The sequence below is a fragment of the Stigmatopora argus genome, chromosome 16, assembly GCF_051989625.1.
Source record: "Stigmatopora argus isolate UIUO_Sarg chromosome 16, RoL_Sarg_1.0, whole genome shotgun sequence".
Taxonomy (NCBI): Eukaryota; Metazoa; Chordata; class Actinopteri; order Syngnathiformes; family Syngnathidae; genus Stigmatopora; species Stigmatopora argus.
The window spans coordinates 9,460,972-9,487,500 of NC_135402.1; the positions used below are offsets into that span (position 1 = coordinate 9,460,972).

Consider the following 26,529-nt stretch of genomic DNA (forward strand, 5'->3'; position numbering starts at 1 on the left):
GGTATACCCATATACACACGTATATATATATATACATATACACATATATACATATAAACATATATATACATATAAACATACATATACATATAAACATACATATACACACACATTTACACATGTATATATCTCAAGGGTCTGGATCTATACCAGGATTAAGTCCATTTTTTGTCTGAAAGAGACTTTACGGGTCAAGCTCATGAAAAGGGTGCCTTGAAAATGGGGGCGGGAGGGAGATTAGGGAAATCAAATCAGGCTGTCAGTTTTACTAAATGTGACATTTATTAGACACGTCTAACAGGAAACACACAAAAATTCAGGAACACAAGGGAAATTGTGCAGAAAGTAGTCAGGTTGGTTTGGAAAGCTAATTTTGGCTGAATTTCATGATGCTTTTTTGGGGAGCATTTTTACTGATTAACAAAAACTTGTCAATCTTAAAAGGAAGCATAAATGTGTCAAGGGTGAATGATGAAGATTAAACAGAAAGCGTCATTTTGCGTTAATGGAAATTTGAGTTATTCATTCAGAGGCGGGGAAATAATGACAAAATCATTCAATTCAATTCAACTCAAACCCTGAATTGGTGGCCAGCCAATCACAGGCCACGAGGAGACAAACAACCATTCACGCTCACACTCATACCTAGGGGCAATTTAGAGTGTCCAATCAGCCTACCATGCATGTTTTTGGAATGTGGGAGGAAACCGGAGAACCCGGAGAAAACCCATACAGGCCCGGGGAGAACATACAAACTCCACACAGGTGGACCGACCTGGATTTGAACCCAGGACTCCAGAGCTGTGAGGCCAACGCGCTAACCACTCAGCTGCCGGGCCGCCCTAATTTTGAGTTAATTAAATAAAAAGGCAACCTTAAAAGTAGGTGTTGGCAGATATCTCAATCATTATAAAAATTATGAAACAGTCTCAAGAAGCCACTTTGAATTGGACAGCAAGTTGTCCCTATTGCCGTGAATACTAGGCCCTTTTTTTGGGCAGCACTCGACCTCCATTTGTAACGATCCCACAAATTCGCTTGCTAACCTCTGCTAGAAAGTTGGAAAAAAAAGTAAATTGAGTTGACGCAACCTTCCTAGCAGGAATAAAACGTTTTAGGACTGCTGAAAATGGAGGTCAACCAAAAGAGAGGCTTGCGGAAAATTTATTATGACTTTTGAGAACTGTCGACAGGCTATATAGAAAATAGACTTTCTGCTAATAAAACATACAGTTGGCCTATCATGATTGTATTTACACAATAGAACTCTCAGATGTCAAAAACAACCTCCAAAAAAAATCCGCTTGTAGAACAGTACACAATGAAGGTAGTCTTGATGTTTTGTTTTAATACACGGTTAACTGTACACCAAAGTAAACCCACCATAATTAGACATTTTTTTCAAATTATATCCCTTTTCATTAAGAAATGACGTTAATACAAGAATCAGTTCTCCGTGATGACATCTCATCCTCGATATTTTTTTTATATTAGATCACACGACAAAAAAATAAAAAAATAATTAAAAAGGTCTTAGCATCAGACAGAAGCGGTAGGTACCGAAGGAGAGCGCTTTCTTTTTTTTGTTGTTGATCATAACACTTCTTAAAACATAACAAAAACCAATCATCGCACAAGTAGAAAGAAACAAGGAGCTTAGCAGTCTTGAACACGCGCAGAATAGACACCCCCGAACAAAAAAAACATTTTTCTTCATAAGATGCAACATCAAATTTCAATCACATTCACAATCTTGGAGCAGTATAAGAAAATAAGAACTGAGAGACGAGGGAGGAAAAAAAAAAGGAGGGACAATTTTCTTACAATACTGGTGGCAGGAAAGATCATTTCTATATGAAACATTTTTAAATTAACAGTCAAATACATGAGCATATATATATATATTTATATATATACACTTTTACAAGGTAGCAAAGGCAAACATCCCTCTAAGTCTTATATAATCAGATCCGTGTAATAAATTATTCTCAAAGAGAGAAAAAAAAACATTTCATAAAACTACAAGTTAAAAGTCTGTCAAAAATATTCGAGAAACCATCTTAGTATAAACGTGAAATAAGATATTGCACCTTTTTTTCCCCGTATGTGAGAGCAAGTGAGTACAATAAAATGACAATGAATTGAAAAAAAAAAAACGGCATACAACGCACAATTAAATTAGAACTATCATTGCTTTTTCTTCGCCTTAAACCGTGTAACAAAAAACACATTCTGCTGTAACAAAACATCACAGTTTCATTTCAATGAATTATGTAAGATAACAGAATCATCGCAAGACGCTTTTCCATGACAAAACGACAACGAAAAAAATAAAAAAGTATTCAAGACTGCTAAGCGGAATCAACATGGTGTCGCGAGAAACAAGAACAAACAGATCATTTATAAGTATTGCCTCTTTGAAATGTTACACGCGCGCTTATCATTTTGGCGTAAAAACAAAAACCAGATCCCAGATAATACGCTCTATTCAAAAATAACAGTGTACACAAGCATTTAGTAACAAATAAAGTTTCTGCTGATTACAAATATATTTCATCATGTCATTCTACAGCTAGTGTTTCCCACTAAGAAAAGTCTTCAAGGCGCTGCAAGTCTAAAAAATACCAACAAAAATGATAAAGGGAGGGAAAAAAAACAAACTAAAGAGGGCTGTCTTCATCCTCTGTGACGAGACCTTTTCTAGTGATCCTGAAGCACAACAAAAACATGCGATGCTGGTTCACACACAGCAGGTAAAAATAGTAAAAAGCTAGCGTGTGCACCAATAGGACGCTAAGGAGTGATGTAACGTCCTAGCCAAGATGGCGGCCAGCGACATAAAGAACACGTGTCGCATTTCCCAAGACGATGATAGGCGTCCAATCGTGTGGTCAATGAACGGAGTAAATTGCTGATACTTTGAAAAACTATGTTTTAAAAACCATTTGAGAAATAAAAGCTTAATTCTGACGTCAATGCATTGACTTTGATGGGAGCGTTGCCCCTGCAAACATGGCCTCCGAGGCCATTTTGACAAGCGGATGATTCCCCCGATAACTAAAATGCGTTTACCACTAGTACACGAGCAAGATTTGAAGTTGCACTTCAAATTTAAGGGCCATCAGTGGCAAGCAATGAGTTAACGAATGAACTTTGTTGCACTGAGCGACTTTTTCAACCCCCAGTTTATTTAGATTTTGTTTATCATCACTGACTACATTATTCGGTACAACGTCAACCAGTAGTTATTGAAAATGCACATTCGAAGGAATCGGGAAAAATTCTTATGACAAAAAAAGGTTGTATTTGGTTCTTTATGAATACCGCTCAAAAAACACTAATTTGTGACCCTCAGCTATTTACCGTATTTTCCGCACTATAAGGGGCAACTAAAAGACTTCAATTTTCTCGGTGCGCTTTACCATATATGGATCAATATTTGTTACTCGTACGAAATTCTCATTACAACAGCTCTACCTAGTTGATGTATAACAGTTCAAGTTCTAACCACAACTACATTTAGTGTCATTTAGTGAATATTACAATCCCCTACTAGTAGTACCACAACCACCACCAATACTACGTTGACATAGGCCATTCATTGAGTCTTATAGTGCGGGAAAATATGGTATGTACATTGCGTACATGTAATATATATTATTATATTTTTTGTCACTTTGGCTGTACTCTTTCAAATGTTAACTGTGAATTGTTGTTTGCAAGTGGCAGAATATTCCAGACGTACTGTATTCAAAACGTTAATATTCAGTGCATATGAATAAAATGTTTAACTACTCTAGTTATTTAAAAACATCTATTGACACAAAAGATCAAGATTGAACAGTTTCAAACTAAAAACTGTGATCTTTTGTTGGTCAGATCACTTTAATGGTGAGTGCATCAGGTTTTACGCAGATCAGCGTAAAACTGTTGATTATCTCTCAGATATTTATCCATTTTCACAATAGCTGAATTGCGTAACGTTTACAGCGAGTGTGAGTAATTTCCACTAGATCTACAAAATTTTCATTGAAAGAAAACGCACCTGAAGGCCCGGGGCTTGAGTCTGCTGGGCACCCTGGTTGAAGTAGGCCATGGGCTGCCTGTAGAAGTCCACCCAGGCATTAAAGTCTGGAGTTGAAGCCTGTTGAGAGCCAGGAGTCGAAGTTTGTCCTGACAAAGAAAGATATATACATATATTACACTTGAAAGCAAGATGTGTGCACAGAATCCACCATCAATGACTCACCCCAGGCTTTGTTGTACTCAGGAGCAGCACTCTGGGCTTGGCCTTGTTGACCTGTAACAGACGAGCTTAAGTATAAAGGGACAGACAACACCTCTATCATGTGCATACCAGTGGAAAGAAAAGGAAGAAATGATTATTGCTTATTTGATGGGTGATAGTGGAGGAAAAAAAATAAAAGCCAGCATTTGCCAGAAGAGGGTACCTTTAAAAAAAGTCAGGTAATTTATCAATACCAATACAGTTGTAACTCCTCTTACGAATGCCTCTAGGTACGAAATATTTAGGTTACGAAACGCTTTGATATGTAAAAGACCGTCCCAACATACGAAAACAAGATCCAAGTTCCGAAATCCCACAAAACGTGAATGCATTTCCAGTATTCTTCCATTTTTGTCTGTTTCTCACATCTTTCATACAAAAGTGGGAAACTTTGATAATTTATAAAGGGTTCAGTTTTTTTTAAAGAACCGTGGAAGGAATTACAGAACTAACTTGTTAAGTTATTAATCCCCATTACGTTTTTTTCTGATGTCACAAAATGGCTGCACTCGAATGCTGTCATTTTGTTTAAAAATTCATTTCTCTATTGTCTAGAAAATAAATAATGTGAGCAACCATTTTTCACATTAAAGTCATTTCAAGTGTTGTTGGTCCCTTTATGCTAGAAGGGGAAAAAAAGCACATAAGATAACTAATGTCAATTATGCTGTTGCCCAATGCATATTTTGAGGTAATTTCAATTTATGATTACTGGAATTAGTCCAAATTTAATTGACATCAACAGGGGACTTTTTTTTTCTTCAGTCATGGAACGGATTCCGTTTGACTTTGGATTGGGATGCACTTTGTAATCATCCGAGTTAGGATGCTTGCCTAGCTTTTTGTAATACTGCTCCCAGTCCATCTGGCCAGTCTGGGATCCATTGTGACCTGAAAGGAGACAAATAACGCAGTCAACTCCTCAAGTTCAATTCACTTTCCTGATCATTTCCATATTCATTAAAAATGTGATGCACAGGAAAGCGGTGGTTACCATGATCTTCAAGTCTCAAAAGTCTCCCAGTGAATAGAAAATACTATTTTCCTTTCCGGTCAATTTAGGAGAAAAATATTTTAGTCTTTGAGCTTGACTTCAATGTGGTCACATCAATGAAGCCCAGTGATCTAACTGGACTATCGAGCTAATTTTTTAAACAAGGCACATACAAAAAAACTGGAAGTGTAGATTGAATACAATAAAGTGGTAGGACATTTAATCCTCACTGTACATTAAAGGTGACAAATCCAAGGGCCACATTTTGTGCAGTTCGTGAAAACAAATCATGCGCACTGACTTTGTGACAACTCTAATTACTGGTCTAACTCACTGTGATCTTGTTGGCCTGGAGGTTGCCAGATCTGGAAAGTTGTCCCCCATCCTCCAGTCATAAAGGTTTGAGGACCACTGTGAGAAGATGGTGGGTGAGTGAAGCGTTCATTAAGTACTTTTGAGTCCACACTGCTGTTTAAAAAATAAATAAAGTTGACTTTACTGCTGTGGTGGAGTGGCTGCTCCTTGGTTGTAGGGATTCATGCCAAAGCTTCCTCCCAAGCCAGGACCCTGCATGGAGAGTGAGACCACACTTGTATTAAAAAAAAGGAAGCCAACAGACATGGTCAAAGGGCACGGGTGGGTGCTGACGCACTCCATTAAGTTCATTTGATGGATTCTTGGTGTGTAACCTCTGGTGTCATGCCTGTGACCACGCAACAACCCCCCACACCCTCGCAGAGGCGACATGTGCGCTCATGAATATAAGTGGGGGCAGCTAAAGCCAGACCACCTACCCCAATCCTCTCGTCGATCAGCTGGCGGGCCTTTTCCAGCTGCTGCGGGGTGCCTCGGATGGAGAAGATGCGCACGTTCGGGTCAGTGTTAGGTGGCGGGTTTCTCTGCAGCTCCACGTGGGCGCGAGACTGCTCTTTGATGTTCTTGATGGTCTCGCCGCCTGCAAAAACCATGCACATCTTAATGTCTACATAGCCCCATTAGACACTACGGTAAATAGTCTTGTGAGATGTCAGATCCATAAAGTATGGGACAGAAGGGGTTAACGTGATTAGCGGTAAAGTTTCAGGTGAGAAAAGTTAAGACATTCCTAGCTCCATATTGGCGAAGTTGCTTCCGAATTCTTGAAAGTTGTCACTTTCCATTGTTTTCTTAAAGATTTCAATGAAATTAAAGAGTTTGTTTGAAATTTTAGAGTCGGAATTTTATATGGGACAAGATAAAAATTAAAAATAAATTATTATTATCACAGTTCCAATTATTAAAGCAATATTGAAGCTTTGGATAATCTGCTTCCCATCAGAAAGAACATACTGTGAAGTCATTGAAAGTCGTTTAATTTAGGTCACATGTGTCAAAGTGGCGGCTCGGGGGCCAAATCTGGCCCGCCGCATCATTTTGTGTGGCCCGGGAAAGTAAATCATGAGTGCTGACTTTCTGTTTTAGGATCAAATTAAAATGAAGAGTATAAATGTATATTACATTTCCTGATTTTTTCCCCTTTTAAATCAATAATAGTAATTTTTTAATCCATTTTTTCTGTGTTTTTCGTTCAAAAAATATTTTGTAAAATCTAAAAATATATATAAAAAAGCTAAAATAAACATTGTTTTAGATCTATAAAAAACGGAATATTCAGGGCTTTTAAACCAGTTCTTTTAATCCATTTATTAAAAAAAATCTAAATATTATTTCTAAAATGGTCCGGCCCACATGAAATCGAGTTGACGTTAACGCGGCCCGCGAACCAATCCGAGTCTGACACCCCTGATCTAGGTGTTGTCAGTCCTATTAATCTGCATCTGATAAAGGTACAAGGCATCAGCACATGTGGATACCGCAAAATCAAACATTACCAGGATATATCACATTTGAACTAGCGAGAGTAGAAAAGAAAAAAAAAATTGGATCTCCAATTAAATAGGAATTGAGTAGTCAGGCAGGCTGACAGCTCAAATCCAGTCTTTGGGGAAACCCACGTGCGAATAGACATTCCTCTGCGTCTCTGGCATCATGTCGGGTCACATGACGGAATGATGCATGGCATGACGCGACGCTACGTTCCGCCAACGGCCATACGTCCGACCGCTTTCTCACCATTCTCTGCTAACATCCGTGCAAATCGGAGGAACAAACGAGGGACATCTCTCGGCCCCCCACCCCCTCCCCGCCATCAGATGCCAGTTTCCCGACGTGTGGTGAGAGCAATTACAGCAGCAGGGAGAAATGAAACACTGCTGGCAAGAGAAAGGGGCCAAAATTGAAGCGTATCCTCCTCCGGGGATATCGTTTGTCTCTTTTAGCCTTTTCTTTCTTGACTTGGTGTCGTCCTCTGTGATGAGAGGACGGAGTGAATGAAGTAGGGGGGCCAAACAACTGCCACCAGCCCTCTTTTCACAACCGAGAGTAAGAAAAAAAAAAAAAGGGCCATGGGTGCTTTCCGAGGGGGGACACCGGGACCGTTCCGACATCAATTACACATTTGTTCACTTGTGGCTGACACTCGGTTGACCCGGGTTGACCCCCGCGTGAAAACGCTCATCAAACAGCTCTCCTCCTCCCGGGGTCTTTTTTTTCCCGCACCACCAACAGACTGCACATGGACCATTAAGGCATTGTCAAGCAAATGAAACTTCTGCCTTAATGAAGCCATTATGAGCTCTCGCAGTCAGACAGCAGAGAGCGATGAAGAGGCCGACTATTCATTTCATGGACTGGCCAGAAGTCAGCGCAGATAATACCGGTCTTATTAATGAGACTGGTTTAGTGCGCCGCAAGAAAAGAAGCCCCACAAAAGTGCAACTGGTGACGGTATTCAGAGGGTCTGGTTAGCGAATGGTCCTGGAGGGGGGGAAACACAGGTCACGCCCAGCTTTTGGCAAAGTACTGCTAAAGTATTCTTAAAAGACCCTGTTATGGGGTACATATGTTAGATACTTGTTAGGAGATAAGTATTGAAAATATGCAAAGATTGAAAACTGTGTAATACCGAATTGCGTAAAGCACCTGTGTCAAAGTGGCGGCCCGGGGGCCAAAACTGGCCCGCCGCATCATTTTGTGTGGCCCGGGAAAGTAAATCATGAGTGCGGACTTTCTGTTTTAGGATCAAATTAAAATGAAGAGTATAGATGTATATTAAATTTCCTGATTTTCCCCCTTTTAAATCAATAATTGTAATTTTTTTAATCAATTTTTTTCTGTGTTTTTAGTTCAAAAATCATTTTGTAAAATCTAAAAATATATTTAAAAAAGCTCAAATAAACATTGTTTTAGAGCTATGAAAAACTGAATATTCAGGACTTTTAATCAATTTATTAAAAAAAATCTAAATATGGTCCGGCCCACGTGAAATCAAGTTGACGTTAAAGGGGTACGCGAACCACCCCTGGCGTAAAGCTTTCCTTTTAATTGTTATTCGCCAAATAATTCTTCAGATTCTTGCCCTCTGCACAAAAATTTGAGTTCTTATCAGTGGTTATCCTTCGGACTTGACCAAAGCCTAGCACCCAAAAATGCGTTTACACTTCAGAGACTGCCAAGGTCACTGAATCTTTAGATGGCAAGTGGCTATATCTGGTAATTAAAGAAAATAAATAAAAGCTCTTAAGAACTTAAAATCCATCTGCGTGGACTTCATTTAGGCAACAGTGGTAATATTTGACGTAGACATCTGGAGCACATGGTCAAAAATATATATTTTGTATATCATATTAATACTATTTCATGAAGAAATTTATAAAATATTACTAAAAATGGACTTTGTACAATTACAATAAAAACAAAATGCAGTAAACTGCAATTAGGCCACCCAGATAACACCAAAGTTTTTTTTTTAATCATCAAAATGTCCATGCATTTGGTGGCATGAACAATGATAGATATCCAATTTGTTTTAATTGGTAGGACAGGGTAGCGCCATCAATGGTATCCAAGTTAAATGAGTTCAAAGGGTAAAAAAGGTAAAAAATATGTTTTGGAAGTAGGTAAAGAGAATTTGTGTCTGTTTTCATAGTGGAATTTACCAGAAAGGTATACAAAAATAAAGCTCAATATTATGTAATGTTCTAAAGCCTTTCAAACTGTTTCATTTTTTCAATAATTACATCTTGCGAAGAAAAAAAAAGCAAATCAATTACTCACGTTTGTTTTGTAGACAGCTAACACGTCTACACTTGAAAAGTGGACAGCATTTTGATAATGTACAAAATGCAAAACCTATTTATAACATTGCGTTTCTAAATGAATCGTCATGGTAAGTTAAAATGGCAAGCCAAAAACGAAAACTTTCAATATTTAATTTTTTTGTCCATCTAAATTGCTGAAAAAAAGAAAACATTGGTTGATTTAACAATAAATCGTGGATTTGAAACAAAATGCATATTTAGTCGTTTGGCAAAAACGGGTGTAATAAACTATGGAAGATTCCAAGTATTTGGCAGCTCAGCAGATGCTTATTTAGCCTATTCTCCATTTGACTATTGTTACTTAAACGTAGATTTGTTTTTGGTTTGATAAAAAAAAAATGACTCCAGTCCAACATATATGTATACGCATATACATATTTACATATACATGTGGTGCAACTTATACTCGTGGAATTTATAGTCCGAAAAATACTATTTATCGTACAGGTTATTTTTGCTTAAAATAAGGTATTGACTATTGCGAGTTTGCATCAAAATCTGCAAGCTTTGTGAAGCACAAGGATGTATTTAGGGAGAAAACAGAAGGTAACTTTTAGTTTGGGGGTTAAAACGGCAATGAATTCAAACCCATTTTAATGTGGGAGCAGGTTGGTGGGTGGCTTGATCCATCAAGCACTGTTGAGCGACTGTGTGTGCGTTTGTGCGACGAGGGGGTCAAAAGTAGGGAGCACCAGGCTACATATGGCATCGTAAAGATATTAATCACCGCACCCTTTAAGGGTCTGCTGACAGCACCCAGACCCACCGCCATCTCGACCACATTGACCCACTTCATATGCTAATGCAAAGAAGGGGGGAGGCCATGACGCCCAGGTTTATTTGTTTCCCTTGGCCGGCTACATGCACAAAAGCCACTTGACATTTCTATTGCCATGTTTTCATTTTAGGTAAAGAGGCCCTCTCCCCTTCCACCATCACACCACACAGCAAGAGTAACGCACGAGCATGCGCGCGCGCTCGCGCACACACACGCCTCCTTCCAAAGCAATGGTCAATGACTTTTAAATAGCTGGCAATAGAGTGGGCATGAATAGCCAATAAGCTAATTCCTCCTATTCATTCCCTCGCTGAACTCTATCGGGCTGAAAGAGGCTCATTAGATGCCAGGCGGCCTTCCACATGATTGAGGGCTGTTATTATGCACCTTGAACAATTAATGTCACATTACACGCATTATCCCCATCATTAAGCCCTTAGTGAGGCCAATGAAAGCCACTTGCGCTGTATACATGAGTCCTGTGAGGGGGGGTTAAGGGGCTGGTCACTCGCCCCCTCGTTGGTTTCGCTCGAGGGCGGAGCGAGTGCTCACTTTTTGAAAAAAAAAAATGATGGGCGGAGACGAGGCAATCTGTCGAGTTAGGACACAAATGAACTGAGCTAGCGTAACGATTATAACGCTAACCGAGACAAAACGCCATCTTAAAACACCTCTTTACCTTTGCCGATCACCAGGCCGCACTTGTCAGCAGGTACGGCATACGTCACTTCCTGGAGACCGGCACCCATGTTACAGTCACTTCTGCTGCGACGACCCATCACGCCCCCAAAGCCATCTCGCTCCTGTAGAAGAAAGGGCAAAGGCTACTCAAGTGCTGAAAAATAAATAGAGGAATGTTCTTCTTTTGGTTTAAGTCAGAGGAGTGTTGCATTATTGCTCTTTGCTCCCTGCACACTTTGAGGGCAAATTGATTGTTGCTCACTAGCTAACGTTGCGACTTACCAAAAAACTGCAAAGGTGAACATTTTGTTTTACCTCGACTTGAACGTGTGTCACGATACTATCATCTCTCACAGCGGGACAGGATTGTGACTGTTTCTCTATTTCGGCTTGCGTACTGTTCGGGGCATGGGTGCCCATTACGTAGATCGCGATCTATCGGTAAATCGCCAAGGAACTGTTGGTAAATCACCAAGGAACTATTGGTAGATCGCACGATAACATTTTGATCCCTCCCGTCTGTCGATTCCTTAACTAGGCTCTTATGAATTTGGCATATCCCCCGTTAGCTTGAGCATGAATCGAGAGTGGATTTTCACCCCCGTTCCCTGCCGCTCCCATACATGTTAATAGTCTAATGCAGAGGTGGGCAACCCGGTCCTCGAGGGCCACTGTGGGTGAAGGTTTTTGTTCCAATCAATCCAAGACAGACAGTTTAACCAATAAGATTCCTGCTGAAACAAGAAGCACTTCTAAGATACCAGATTGGTGGAAAGGTTTCCTCTTATGGGTTGGAACGAAAACCTGCACCCACTGCGACCCTTTGTGGAATTAATTGCCCACCGCTGGTCTAATGAGGTATACGAAGCACCAAGACATCGTGACCGGACGTTTGGTCGCCGGACGTTTGGTCGCCGGACGTTTGGTCGCCGGACGTTTGGGTCTGGGTGACCAAACGTCCGCGACCAAACGTCCGGCGACCAAACGTCCGGCGACCAAACGTCCGGCGACCAAACGTCCGGCGACCAAACGTCCGGCGACCAAACGTCCGGCGACCAAACGTCCGGCGACCAAACGTCCGGCGACCAAACGTCCGGCGACCAAACGTCCGGCGACCAAACGTCCGGCGACCAAACGTCCGGCGACCAAACGTCCGGCGACCAAACGTCCGGCGACCAAACGTCCGGCGACCAAACGTCCGGCGACAAAACAAGGTAAAACAACACGGTCTACGCATCAATAAAAGCCAACAATGGCCCTGAGCAGTTTCACTGAGCAGACGTGTGAGTGTATAAGAGTTTGTATGTACATGAGTTGTCCCCTTAGGAAGGGACGTCAATCAGGGTCTTAACAAGTTCTCCAACAAAACACAATAAAAGTACGGGAAATTTGGAGCTTTTCTTTAGCCTAATAATTAATAGGGCATCAAGTATGACTAAATAATAATTCGCAGTTTGTATTTAGGGAATTTGAGCAACAATTTTAAATGGTAATTATCAATAACCTTCCGGGCGACCAAACGGCCGAGTACTCCAAGACATGGGTAGTAGAACAAAAAAACTGCATATACCTGGGCAGTTTGAACCAGCTCATTAATGAGATGCACAGCATGATGGCAGTGGTCAGGCTGGCCCATCACTTGGGCAACACGATCGGGACTGATTCCATCATCTGGTGACACACAAGGACAGAGGACATGGATATTTAGTCAATTGTGACTAAGGAGCGGCACCCGATAGATTAAAATACTGCAGTGTTATTTTCTATTTTGGATGTCTCGATGCTGACTTTTGATCAGAGCCGATTTTCGTCAAGATGTTTTGCCAATACCGATGCCCATACCAGTGAAAATAATGCAAAATATAAACTAACTAGTAAATGATAAATCAGTTTGAGAAAAGCAAAAAAAAAATCTGTTTACAATATTACATAATGATCTGTTAGAGCTATTAGTTTTTACAGAGATGTAGTCCCACCCAGCGGATGTCTGCCGAGTGGTTCGATTTACAGAAGTCGAAAAGCAGGATAGTACTGGAAACACGCAAGTTTTGGATCGGACTCGATTTTGCGACAATCCCAATAATCAAAAAATAGGCGTATCATCGCCGATACTTAGTATCAAATCGGGAAATCCCTATTTTCTATATGGGCAGTAAATTGTGCAACTGTCCGGTCTTGCCTTGTTTGAACTGAATCCTGACCCCAGCGTCATTCTGAATCTTCTTAATCATCTCTCCGTTCCTGCCAATGATGATGCCAACAGCAAATCTGGGTACCACCACCTAACCAAACACTGAAGTTAATGACTGCACAAGTGTATTCTTTTGTGTTCTAGAAACTGTTTAAAATGTATACAGGTGTATTTCAAATGTAATGACTGTACAATAAAAAAAATGAAAATAAATATTTTAGTGCTTTGTGAACTGTTGAATTACTCTGGGTTTGTCACCTTTATGTTATCAATTTATATCACAATTAGATTTGGGTTAAAATGTGGATACAAATCTTACATCCAGACTACTTCCGCCCATTTTGGAACCAAAGTCGGACCGGCCCACTCTAAATTCTCCTTGGTCCTTATCCCTGATTAGCTTGACGACAAGTTCACGTGCTTGCTGAAAGACAAAAAATAAAAGTCAAATAAAACAGCCCCAAAAAAATAAACTACACGGTTCTTCGGTTTGTGACTGGCAACAATCTGAATTTCAAAACTTGCTGTATGCATACACCGTATTTTCACGACTATAAGGAGCACATAAGTCTTAAATGTTCTCCAAAATAAACAGGGCGCCTTATAATCCAGTGCGCTTTATATATGAACCAATACTAAAATTGTTATCACGATAAAATAAAATAAATCAGTCCATGGGGTACACCATCCTCTACAGCTCACAACTACGGCAAGCAGCCCCCGACTCTATTTTCCCCGGGGAAAAAGTACTGCGCAGTGACTGCTTGGATATATAGTTCTTTTGTCAATACACCCAATGGATTGTGGCCTGGACATCGACATCAACACAGCTTTACGAAGCATGGAAGGCAGCGTTGGAATAGTTACGCTAGCTAATAGCTAGCTACTATTTGCGAATGGATTGCGGCCGCCTGGACGAACGTATAAAACTCGTTTTCGATGACTCATTTGGACAATTGTTCAATTCGGACACAGAAAATGAGGACTTTGATGGATTTGTGTGTGGTGATGACGCAAGTACATTGTAAAATGGCTAAATAAAGTACAACCGAACTCAGTTTTGCTTCCGTTGCCTTTTTAAAAACGTGTTTTCAGTGTGTGGGTGTAGCGTGTATGTTTAAGCTGGTGTATGTTTTGCCATGCCTGGCTGAGTCTATAAAAACGGTGCGTCCTTTGTGTGTGTAAAATACAGAAATAACACTCGTTACTGACACTGCGGCTAAAAATACGATGCGCCGTATAGTCGTGAAAATACGGTACTCCATTTTACCAAAATATTTAGTCAGCACTAGTGCTGCAGTCTGCCATCCTGTGTGGAATGACAACGTACAGTGCCATGAAAATGTTTTTGCCTTCTTCACAATTTTTCCCTCAGCTAATAAAATTGGAGTGGAAGCAAAACCAACCTGTACTTTGTGAGGGTCTCCAGTTATTCTCAGGGGCTTGTCTGCACCAGTGGGCATGGGGTCATCCTGGATCATGATCATCTGCACCCCTGTTCTCTCCTAAACAGAGTTTTGTGGGGACGCGCACCAATTAAAACAGACATTAAAAAAACACAGCCACTTTGTTCTCAATTGGCTGGAAAAGAATGCACACCTGCAACTGCTTGATGGTCTCTCCCCCCTTGCCGATCACCAGGCCCACTTTGTTGGCGGGGATTAGCATCTGCTGGATGGCGCCATTGCCGTCCATCTCGCAGTGAAATCCCGGACCGTAGCGACACTGCTCTATAATCTCACTCAACAGCCTTTTGGCCTGCCTGCGAGGGTGCGGGGGCATTAGTCAAACATTTTTTTAAATCATATTTTGCTTGATCACATTTTACCATTGCACTAAGAGTAAAAAAAAGTGTCATTAGGTGCAGCGACCAATTGTGGAAGACAACAAAAAGTGTATGTATGGTGGTGGAGGGCTTACTCAATGTTCTCCGGGCTGCCAGTCAGTGTGCAGGGCCTGTCCACCATGCCTCCACTGTCTGCAAAATTACAAAAAATGCCAATGTTAGCACCTGAATTGATTATGGGAAAATGACATAGTAATTTTATGCAAACAGCTGGTTCTCTGTCCTGCCTGGCAAGCTGGCCTAACTTTCGCCATGTACATGGTACACGGCAGATCACCCTGGTGTGATGCTGCATCACACTTTGTACATGTTCCTACCATTTGTTGATGAATATTGACCAAAAGCGTGATTGATGTATGCTTTCTCTCACAATTGCTGTCTCAGTTTTCACCAGCAGTTTGTTGGGATGCGCGGTTGTGTTCCTCCACCCCATGCATTTGTTTATAGCCAATGTGTTGATTTGAGAAGCGCAGATGACTGTCACTAACTGATACAATGTGCCACCATAGCCGTTACTAATTGACAGCTACGTGTCCCGCCTCCCAACGACGTCAGTTGTCGTACTGTGTTCTCTTTTCGGGGAACGAAATGTAGTCAAAATACTTGGCGGTAGCTAGATGTGTAGGAAGACCATGGGAAATTAGAATAACTTACTAATTTGAATAGCAGACTTCTTAATAAAGGGAATTCTAGACATGTATCCTGAAATCATCTTTACTAAATTTTAAAGTTTCTCTTCAAACAATATACAACAGAAGGAGGCATACCGCTTAGCTAGCGAGTTTAGCTTGTCGGAACTTCTTAGTAAAAGAAGAAAATGAAGACGACTGAAAGCAGACCCACAGGATTAGGTTTATCTGGGAAGTTAAACCTGCTCGGCATCACAGGATTAAGTTTAAGCGGGGAATTTAAACCCGCTCGCCAGCAGCCAAGCTGCACCATGGTAACTCGTCCAGGATGGGATGTGCGTGGAAACACGCTTCTTCTGTGCAACAAATTTGAGTTTTAAATGATCTGGGATGACCAATAATGATTTCATCCCTTATCCTGCTCGTGTGCAATACTTCTCTGGACAAATGATTGCGTGTGAGGAGGGACATTGTGATGCGTCATGAAGGGGAACGATGGCGAATCTTTTACACTGTTAGGATTTTTGGAAATTTTAGTGTGCTTTGGCCTTTTAGCGGAGGACGAAAAATGAAATAAAAATGCTTTTTATTTGTTGCAGTCGTTAAACCCGTTTCATGAACTCACCTGATGCTATCTGAATCTTACATCCAGATTCCATCTGGATTCTTGAAATCTGCTCTCCCCCTTTTCCAATGACTGAGGGGAAATAAGAAAAAGACGTCAATACTAACGATCTCACCCAATACATTCATAGCGAATGTAATCAACTCAAAGCCCACTTACTGAATCCCACCATCTTATCAGGCACTTTGAAGTCTTCCGTCGTGAGAGCCCTGTGAGATGATGACATGCTCAATATAGACTGAGTGAAAATTAGCTTTAGCGCAAGAGGAGACTTTGCTCACCTTTGATGTACCATTGCACCAAGATGGTTGCCTACTGAGAGATCCAACGAGAAAGAACGTCTGTTAGTTGCGTGAGAACGGACTCGGGGAAAATAAGTTGCACAGATATCCAAACAAGCACATAAATGTGAAAGGGACATTTCCATTGATAGGCAACTGATGCCACCGTCAATTGACTATGTTGTCGTCTTACGCGCAGCGGGATGGGAATAGGGTGCGCTGAAGAGAATTTCAATCAAAAACACTGACAGAAAAGACAGAGGTTTGGCAGCTAATTTGCTTGGATTGAATGTTGACAGATAGATATTGAGTGAGGGTCCTGCAGGGGTCAGTGGAAAATGTGAACGTTTACACTGTAGCAGTGGGAATGATTTTTATGCTGGTTTGCAATCCCTTCACTCTCTGAAAATTCATTGGGTTTCACGCTTCGCATTGGGCTAGCTATGAATATAAATACAAGGAGGGGGTGTGCAAATTCCAGACAAGGAGGCAACTGAAATGCGGAATGTAAATGCCTTGGAACGACCGAGTGTGGCAGGTATTTTACTTTGGGCAGAGTTTCACTACACATGCTTCAAGGGAGAATTATTTTTTTCATATTTTCGCTCCCATGTGCCACATTATCTTTGAAATTGGTAGCCTTGGTAGTTTACGGGACTTGTACAAAACAAAACTGGGGTCAAAGTATATTTCTTTTTAGATAACTCAAAAGGCAATTTCTCCAGTAAATTTTGTAATACAAATGAACAATTAGCCCAACTAGTCATCAATCAGGACAAGGACTGAATGATTGGAAATGGAAAAAAGGCAAATGCGACCCAAATGATTTAAAAAAAAAAAAAAAACATGGTTCAGGCCCGTTATATACCGTATTTTCACACCTATAGGGCACACTTAAAAGTATAACATTTTCTCCAAAATGGACACTGCCCCCAATCACCCTGACTACTTGACTGACTGGTTTCATTTCATTTTTTTTTTTTTTTACATTGCCTTTTGAAGCTAATCTCCAGTGCTGCAGAGTTTGAAAAGAGTTCCGGGAGCAGCTACATTTCCCCACACAGGTTGTCCCTAGCACAGGTACCCAATCACAACTTGCCTCCATTGTCCAGTGTGCGTTTCTGGCCTCCGAAGCCATAAAGGGAGGGGTCAATGACGGGTGAGGAACTGTGAAGATTTGGCATCTGCTCTCCTCCCATCTTGGCAGCCATCTGGAGAGAATTGCAAAGAAATATTGAGTGGTAACAGTCTCTTTGACCTTATAAACGGGCGAAAGATTGAGAAGAAAAAAAAAAAAAAAACAAAAAAAAAACTGTCTGCTTTGGTTGTCATGTGCTCATGACAAAGTGGAGTTTACAGAAGCAAGAAATTGAGTGAGATTAAGATCAAACATAAACTACAGCAGGACACCAAAAATAGTACCAATTTGCTGCTTTAACCCTTAGTTTGGCACCAACAGTTATATTTTGGGTGTTACCAGATTTGCGCATTGCCGCAATGTATGTATCAGAAACTGCACGTCACATACGTGACATGTACTTCATATTGTGGTTATATGGCACAAATTCTATATCCTTACACCGCTAGTGTAGAGAGTGCTGCATTTGTTTGTCGTCGTTCATCACCACCTCACTGAATAATCAAAGTGATCATCAGTTTGTGGATACATGGGCACATATTTGAGCTAGATAATCCAGCTACATTTAACTTTTTTTTTAAACAAAATTACATACAAGTGTCATTCGGCAATTGAAGGCTTAATGAGTATGCATGCACAAGGCAGTAATAGTGATTCGGTTATTGTGTGTTGTTGCACATAAATTCCACTGCCTAATCCAATACTAATGGCCTAAATTTGACGCTTGGGTATTTCCCCCCCCCCAACCAATGTAAATAAATGACAATTCTAACAAATGTTGAAATGACAAAATATTTAACCTGGAACCACACTAAATTGGTCGACAATATACTTGAGGATTATTTAATAATTCTGAATTTCACAAATAGTTTCATCCTATATTTACTGTTTATTTTGTCAGAAAGGACCCAAGTTTGCTGGTTTGTTTGCCCGAGGTGTCACTGGTGACTTGATTAATCATTAATTTTCTAATGCATGTATTGATAATTGTTGCATTGCCATGTTTCTGCACAACAACCAAGTGTTCATCATAATTCTAATGCCTACTGGGCTAGACGGAGTATATTTAAAGACCGAGGAAAACTTGTGCAGATGATTCTCGTTCATTATCTGAAACAAATGGGATGCAGAAAGCCTACAATGTTCAATTTTGTCAGTATAGTCAAATTCAGGGAAATACTAGATTTGTTTATTCCTCACTGAACAATGATTTGTTGAAAAAATTTGATGTGTGGTAGACTAAAATAACATACAAGATTCACTTTCACCAAAAAATATAGATGGACTTTCCCCGGGATGTTGTTATTTTATTGTCAGAGTAGATGTTTAGAAAACTGGGTCATTAACTTTGACTATAGATGAGTGGGAAATTGCTGGCATGGGACCTTTAAATGTACTATAACATATATACTATAGTAATTGTGGGGAAAAGTATGTAAGGACTAAAACGTTTGAACTAAATTTTGGGAGAACAAACAAGGAACGATGGTTAGTTAAAAGTCAACTTCACTATGGCGGCCATGTCTCCTGTGGACATTAGCTGACGCCTTGCAATGAATGCAAGGAGACAAAACAAAATCCAGGGTGCTCGACGCTAAATAATTTCACTCGCATTTGTCGTGGGAAAAGACGAGCGGAATGGGATTTATTTGGGGCAGGTGACGTTACATGACACGGCCTAACTCTCCAACAGACACGAGCAAACACGGGTAGCTAGCCGAGCTTAGTTAGCATGTCGTGCTAGCTCATTCACTTGTGGTGTTTATTACACCGAGCAAAGTAGGATACGAGCCCGACAAACAGGCTAAACGTTCGGCTAAAACTGCGCCTTGTCGAGAAATAGGCGACTTCCAAGCGTTTTGGGTGATAGCGGTCACAGCTTTAGTTGTTTTCGGCGTCTGACTTAAGGGGGGCAACGGCGGCTTTGCACGCCTAAAGGCGAGCTAACTTTCTGACGGCGTGTCAATACATTGCGGCTAAAGTTGAACTCCACTTTGGAGGCTTTCACACACCGGGGCAATCGGCCGGCTGGGGCAGGGAGCTAATATGCTATGGCTAACAGCCAACTTGCTGGGGGAACTTGACAACAGGTTGTCGACGTAACTTGTCCAAAAGTTGGGCTGACTAAACTTCCAGCATTCAACGAGGCGTCGGGGTCTCGCCTGGGGAATAAAGTGCCCCCTCCGCCCCTCACGAGGGGGACGCCTTCGACTCGCCCTGCCCGTCGCTGTTAGCAGGGTAGTCGAGTTGCTGCTGTTCAACTCTTAATCTGTCGGCTCAGCTACGCTAACTCGGCTAGTGGATGTTAGCCCTTAAGCTAACATGCTAGCCGAGTGCATGAGGAATGGTTTGTGGTTGACGGGGAAGGGGGGGTGAGGTGAGGGTCCCACTCCACGCACGCCAAACTGTTGCCTCCCCCCCGCGTGCGCTTCTTTTGCGGGGCTTTTTCCTAACCGGAGCAGTTGTTTTACCTGTCGCACACGGCGTATCGTGTCTGCGAAGTCATCTTTCGTTCCAGGCTGAGCCACCGAGGCCTGTCCCTGAACCAGCTCCGCCATCATCATCACTCGCCTCGGCAGCTGAGAGGCTCACTTGAGGAGGGGAGAGGGCGGGGGGAGAAGAGCACATGTGCCAAACCCAAGCTCCGAGAGCTGCCAAATCTCGCGTGATCACCCAAAATCTCACAGGAAAAAGAGGAAAAATACAACTACTGTATGGATACTTAAATCAAGGGAAATGAAAATATAAAAACGTGAAAATTGTGTAGTTGTAAAAAACAACAACAACCATATAATAAACTGTCATTGTCAACAATTAATTGAATTTGATCATTTTATTGTCAATAAACAAGTGTAGAGATTTAAAGCTTTACCACAAAGTGCCCAAATAAAAACAAACAGACAAGTTATTATCAGTAAATAAGTAATAAATAATTAAACAATAAATAAGTCAACATAGTATGTAGACACAACATAAATAAGTAGGGAAGTGCACAAATAACGACAACAAACAATTAAATTAAAAGAGTAATTACAATAATTATTACCTCTCTATTAAGGCCCAGCGGGCGAGTGGTTGGATTAAGGTTAGACTCACAGTTCTGGGGTCCAAGGTTCGATCCCAGGTGGGTCTTCACTGTGTGCAGTTTGCATGTTCTCCCCGGGCATGCTTGGGTTTTCTCCGGGTACTCCGGTTTCCTCCCACATCCCGAAAACATGCAAGGCAGGCCGGATCATTCAATCATTTTCTGAACCGCTTTACACTCTAAGGTAGCAGGGGGTGCTGGAGCATATCCCTGCTGACTTTGGGCCAGAGGCAGGGGAGATCATGCAAGCTCCACACAGTGAAGACCCACCTGGGATTGAACCTTGGACCCCAAAATTGAGCCTAATGCAAAATATTCAGTATTATGACTTCAGGTAATCTACAGTCCTCTGCAACCAAATGTTTCTGATGTCATCTTTTCCTTCAAGTAACATAAAAAGTCATTTAATGGCTTCAAAACCAATCCATACAGTGGAAAGAAAAACGGATGTCAAATCATTTAATGACGTAATTTTCTACATCTTAATAATGCCATCAATGTAAACAAAAAAAACTATAAAAGCCTTTAATCCAGTTCACTTAGTTTTTAATGTAGAGCACATTATTAGTACTTCAAGAAAGGGATTCTACACAGTATCAATGAGGGTGATTATGAACTCTACTCAGCATAAATCAAGGATATGATACTTGTCAGCCATTGGTGTCTGCATAATGCTGATATGATTGCCCTTTGCTGCACATGTGGAAACATATGCTGCCACACATCTGGAAAATGCCAGCAGCCAGACAGTGAAATTGCTGCAAATTTTCCCAAATCTTTATGCAAAATAGTTCCCTGTTTCATAAATTGTATCCAAACCTCAGTGAGGTACAGAAATGAGCATTGCACGTGTGGTCTTCTATTTGGGAGTCTTCTCTTTTGGAACAATAAATATTCCTACATATACATTTAAATGTATATAAAAATATATAATGCACAATATTTGTAGAATACAATGAAAATACTGATTGAAAATATATATACTTGTGTTCAAACTCATCATTTAGAGGCTTAGAATATTATGCGATCAAAATATGCCTGAAATATTTAAAAATAATTATCTTTGAAGAGGTAGTATTCTCATTTTCTGAACCGCTTTATCCTCACTAGGGTCGCGGGGGGTGCTGGAGCCTGGAGAAAACCCACACAGGCCCAGTGAGAACATGCAAACTCCACACAGGTGCACCGACCTGGATTTGAACCCAGGGCCGCCCTGAATAGGTAGTATAAATAAGTACGTACATCCATTACAAATGATTAGTTCACAAAATAATTAAAAATAGAAATTAGTTTTGGAAATAAACTGATTAAGCAAAAAAAATGCATTGAAACAATGATGCTTGGTAAGACACATTCTTATTCATATTTGACCCACCATTGCAAAACAAGTCGCAGTGACCCATTTTAATAAAATAATAATAATTCAGGGTCTCTATAATCAAAAACAAAATATAATCTCAAGCTTTTTAAAGTCATAAAGCATCCACAATTTTCTTCTGTCCATCTACGAGAAATTGCGACTTGGAGTTTTTTTTTAAAGTTATAAACTCAGGACATATTTATGCCCAATTTATCATATATTCCAGCCATAAAATAACCCCATTGTCATACTCATAACAAAATATCATATTCTAACACTTTGTAATCTTTATTTCAGGGTAATGGAACTGTGAATTAAAAAAAAAAAAGACATAAAACGATCGTAATTTCCCTGCAATTTTCAATTTAGTTTGATGTCTTAGATTACATTGAATTAAGTTAATTAATATCTAATAATATTATAATCTATGTTTCAGCAAATGCTAGAGCTTTAATAGATTTGAATGATGAGTGCCTCAAAGATGTTTGTCCATTCACGACTCAAACCGTGTTCCACTTTGTTCCCACACGAGAAGATTGTTAACGTTTCCACGTTGCACATATCAATTTCCCTTCCACGCCAGCCTCTGGCAAATTCATCGTCCCCACAAGAGAACACCAGCCACTCAATGGGAATCTACAGCTGTTCACCGATCATCAACCCCCCCTCCCAAAATTAGCATGACTGAAGTATGATCCTGTTGCACATATTGCTACCATGTGCTCTGCAATGCATTCAAAGCTGTGGGATCGCTGGGAAACAAAAAATCCCGGTCAAGTGCTTTCTTCTATTCACCAATGATTCAAAAAAGTGCGTTGGAGTGCCTGCTTCCCAGCTCAGATTTGCGATCCAGCTAGCCAACCTGACATCATTGACTGGTGATATTCTGCTAGCACTACATCACACTTGACCCACGTCAAACATCTTGACTTGAGCAAACTGTTTCTTCTTCCAACGATCACGAAAAAAATCATCTTTCAAGTGGACTTGCCACAGAATGACCTACTAAATTCACTCTAGTAAGACTACAATCAATACACAAAAATCATATCAATTTAAATTAACTCTCCCAGTTGACTCAGAACCGACAGGCGACAATAAGACCACAATTTATTCTCATTAATCAGACCTAGGACAAAAAATACCTAAAAATTATGCTGTTACAGGCTTAATCACAACAAATATCTAATAAATGCAGCAACGAACATTGGCAACTATTCGGTTCGAAACCGGAGTGCACTAAAACCCAGGCGCAGGAAGCAGAAAAACGAGAGGAAACTCCTGGTGTACAAATTACGATTTGAATGAAAAATAATCATACAAATAATAAAAAAGGGACAAAATTAACAGCGAAGACTCACGCCGACGAATAAGCAACCATTACACACAGTAAACAGGAAACATGAAACAATACTCCCATGCGGACATACAAAAACACGGGGTTTAAATACACAGACACAGGTTGATGACAATCCCAAACAACTGGGTCACACAAGGGAAAGAGAGCCAAAATCGACACATCAGGCGAAACGCATACAATCACGTGGACAGACAGAACACAAAGAAAAACACACCCATCCAGCAACTCCAACATTACGTGTTCTCGCAGAGAGATTTAAACATATCTAGGCATGCAAGCGCACTATTTTGAATGGGTAAAGTGTTCAAGAGTAAAAGAGCCTGGACCCAAGACCTTATTTTTTTGCACTCTGCGTCCACAAAAGACACACGTGTTGGGAACGTACGGAGTAACTCAGTCGACAAGGTAGGAAATTGCAAAGTTATGCAATATTTAATTAGTAATAAGCAGTAGGAATCAGTGCACTTTAGCCAAAATCTAGCTTTCTGGTCTTGGTCGGAAGCAATGCCAAACTATTCTGTGGCATTTGGAGATTATTTTATATAGACATAGGAAGACCAAGACACTGGCCAGCCAATCGCAGGGGATTTATGTTATCAATTCCACCCCCCTTGCCGTGTCACATTATATACCTACCAAATTTCATCTAAAGCACCCACGAATAACAGAAGAGTGACAATTTCACTTAAATTGCTCACCAAGAACAACCACAACAAAGTGGATGAGATCTAGTGCCCTCCCTCTGAGCATGATAAAAAAAAGTACTCCATGGCGGAGTGTTTGCTGTCTGGACTAGAATACCAATGATGAAGGATTTCCTGTATTTAAATAGAAGTGCTTTAGCGCGATACCGGATGGCAGAAAAAAATGTACATTTTACATGGCATTTCACGTTTTTATCCATATGTAGGTCTGAAATGTAACCCACACTCACTATTTTTCAGATTCTGCCCTTATTACAGCAGATGTGTGAGCTCCTAGAGTCCTGACAGTCAATCAGCGTGTTACAAAAGTGTGTGTGACTTTGGATCAAATATTGTCCACACGCAAATATGGGCACTCTCACAAAAAACTGGTCACATACACCCACACACATGCAAATACAAATACTACACAACTACACAGCCTTGGTCCACTCATCCCCTCTTTCACAGTATGGAAGGAAGAGGCCACATGAAACTGTAATTGCTTGATAATTGACGCCATTCTGCAAAGGGCATCAATTTCTAAAGGCAGGAAACATGAAGCGGTTAAAGTTTCAACCAAAGACCTCAGAGGCAAACCAGCATGAATGTGCATTAGCACCTTGTCTTTGCATGAGCTCTCCATTTGTCAGGTCATTAAATGATATATCTATTTTTATTTACATTGTATCATGTATTTAAAATTTCATCTTTTACATACTCTTATCCCGTTCACGTTAATATATTCTCTTTTTTCAGATATGTATAAATACAAATAACCAGTTTAAAATTTATTTTTTACTTACTTATACTGCATATGCATATACATATATGGGCAGCCTGGCGATTGACTGGTTAGCACGTCAGCCTCACAGTTCTGGGGTTCTGGGTTCAAATCCAGGTCAGTCCATCTGTGTGGGGCTGCGTGGGTTTTCTTTGGGTACTCCGGTTTCCTGCCACATTCCAAATTCCAAAGACATGCATGATATGCTGGTTGGACACTGGACAATTGGCCCTAGGTATAAGTGTGAGTGTGAATATGTGAAACATATACATATATATATATATATATATATATATATATATATATATATATATATATACACATATACATACATACATATACATACATATATAATATATATAAATAAAAAAATGGAAAAAAAAATATCATATATATAAATTTAAAATATATATATATATAAATTTTTAATATATATATATATATATATATATTATACATATATATATATATAATATAAATAAATAAAAATATATATTATATATATATAAATTAAAGAAAAAAATATATATATATATGAGTTTGACACCCGTCCATTAGTGGGATGATTGACAGCTAGCAAAGGTAAACAGTGGCGTTTTGCCCAGTAATGGCAGAAATGCACCTACTTGTTTTTTGTCTTTCTTTCTTTTTCTTTTACTTTGCACCTCCTCCATCTTTCTCAAAGCACTTTGCTTTGATTCTCTTGTGTATCTGTATTTTAAATGACTCAATTACATGAGACCCTGCGGTGAAAATGACGGATGTTTTCCACTATTTGTAGCGCCGTGACCCCCACCCCTCTCTTCTGGCCGCCACCAGTGCTATTTTCCTCTTCCACGTAATGTCAAATTTTCTCCCAATAAACATTCTGCTGAGAGAAAATAATAGCTAAATGGTGTTGTTTGTGATCTCTTTACACAAGGAGTTGACAAAAGACATTTCTGGGAGCGGGTGTGTTTTTCGCTGGCGGTAATTCTTCACAAAGGGCCACGGGAAACAAAACTTGATGAACCAAGTATGTATTGTTGGTGGCTTTCTTCTCTTCCAGCTACCGATTTTTTTGGGAGAAAAAAGCAAGCCATCATCCACTGAGTACTGCAAAGGACGAATACTTGAGAAACATGAAGTAGGTCCATTGATGGATGGACAAATAGCTTCCTGGAAACGGCGAGTTTCAACAAAGAAACAAGGTCAGTAGCAGAGTAAAATAATAGATAAAAACAGAATTATAATTAAAATGCAATTTAAAAGGGGAGATATTATTTTAAGCCCCACTGTCAGTTGTTTTTACAGACCATTGAAATGATCGAATTTTGTCGGAGTATTCAAAAATAGACTCACAAATCCATAGTTACTGAAATTGAACAAAACAATTTATTTAATGGTTTGCCTCTGCATAGTTGAAACCGATAAAGTTGTAGATCTTGGAATGGGAGTGCGACGTAATGGAAAACAGTGCTAGAAACACGTTAAAATATTTGTAGTGTTAAAGTTGGAAAAAAAAGTTCTCCACATGTTCTAATTTTTCCTATGAAAAGATTGAATTTATTGGGAAAAAACACCTTAGCAAGGATGAAAAAGCCTGCCTTTGGTTCCTTTAAGTGAGT

The 26,529-nt window shown here is 40.2% G+C and overlaps 1 protein-coding gene across 2 annotated transcripts; it reads right to left on the minus strand.

Moving 5' to 3' along the window:
- Positions 1–1,148: 1,148 nt before the first annotated feature.
- On the minus strand, positions 1,149–20,300 carry fubp3 (far upstream element (FUSE) binding protein 3). Of its 2 annotated transcripts, none has more exons than XM_077622832.1 (19): positions 20,122–20,300; positions 17,612–17,723; positions 16,513–16,543; positions 16,391–16,440; positions 16,232–16,303; positions 15,052–15,109; positions 14,731–14,893; positions 14,538–14,636; positions 13,451–13,555; positions 13,120–13,222; positions 12,511–12,611; positions 10,939–11,062; positions 6,077–6,237; positions 5,782–5,849; positions 5,617–5,693; positions 5,123–5,179; positions 4,250–4,300; positions 4,046–4,173; positions 1,149–2,709 (listed from the first exon to the last, which is right to left on the minus strand). In XM_077622832.1, exons 1-19 carry the CDS (start codon positions 20,212–20,214, stop codon positions 2,701–2,703), a joined length of 1,662 nt encoding a protein of 553 aa, XP_077478958.1. In that variant the 5' UTR covers positions 20,215–20,300; the 3' UTR covers positions 1,149–2,700. The 2 variants fall into 2 exon arrangements, with proteins under 2 accessions (XP_077478958.1, XP_077478956.1); XM_077622830.1 differs by having other exon boundaries at positions 16,513–16,546; positions 20,122–20,299.
- Positions 20,301–26,529: the final 6,229 nt, after the last annotated feature.

Excerpts from the sequence above, each read along its gene's own strand:
- fubp3 (XM_077622830.1), bottom strand. The coding sequence starts at position 20,214 with ATGATGATGGCGGAGCTGGTTCAGGGACAGGCCTCGGTGGCTCAGCCT. Across the intron at positions 14,637-14,730 it reads AGACCATCAAGCAGTTGCAG|GAGAGAACAGGGGTGCAGAT; the intron begins GTGTGCATTCTT and ends AACTCTGTTTAG. Across the intron at positions 13,556-14,537 it reads GAGACCCTCACAAAGTACAG|CAAGCACGTGAACTTGTCGT; the intron begins GTTGGTTTTGCT and ends TTTGTCTTTCAG.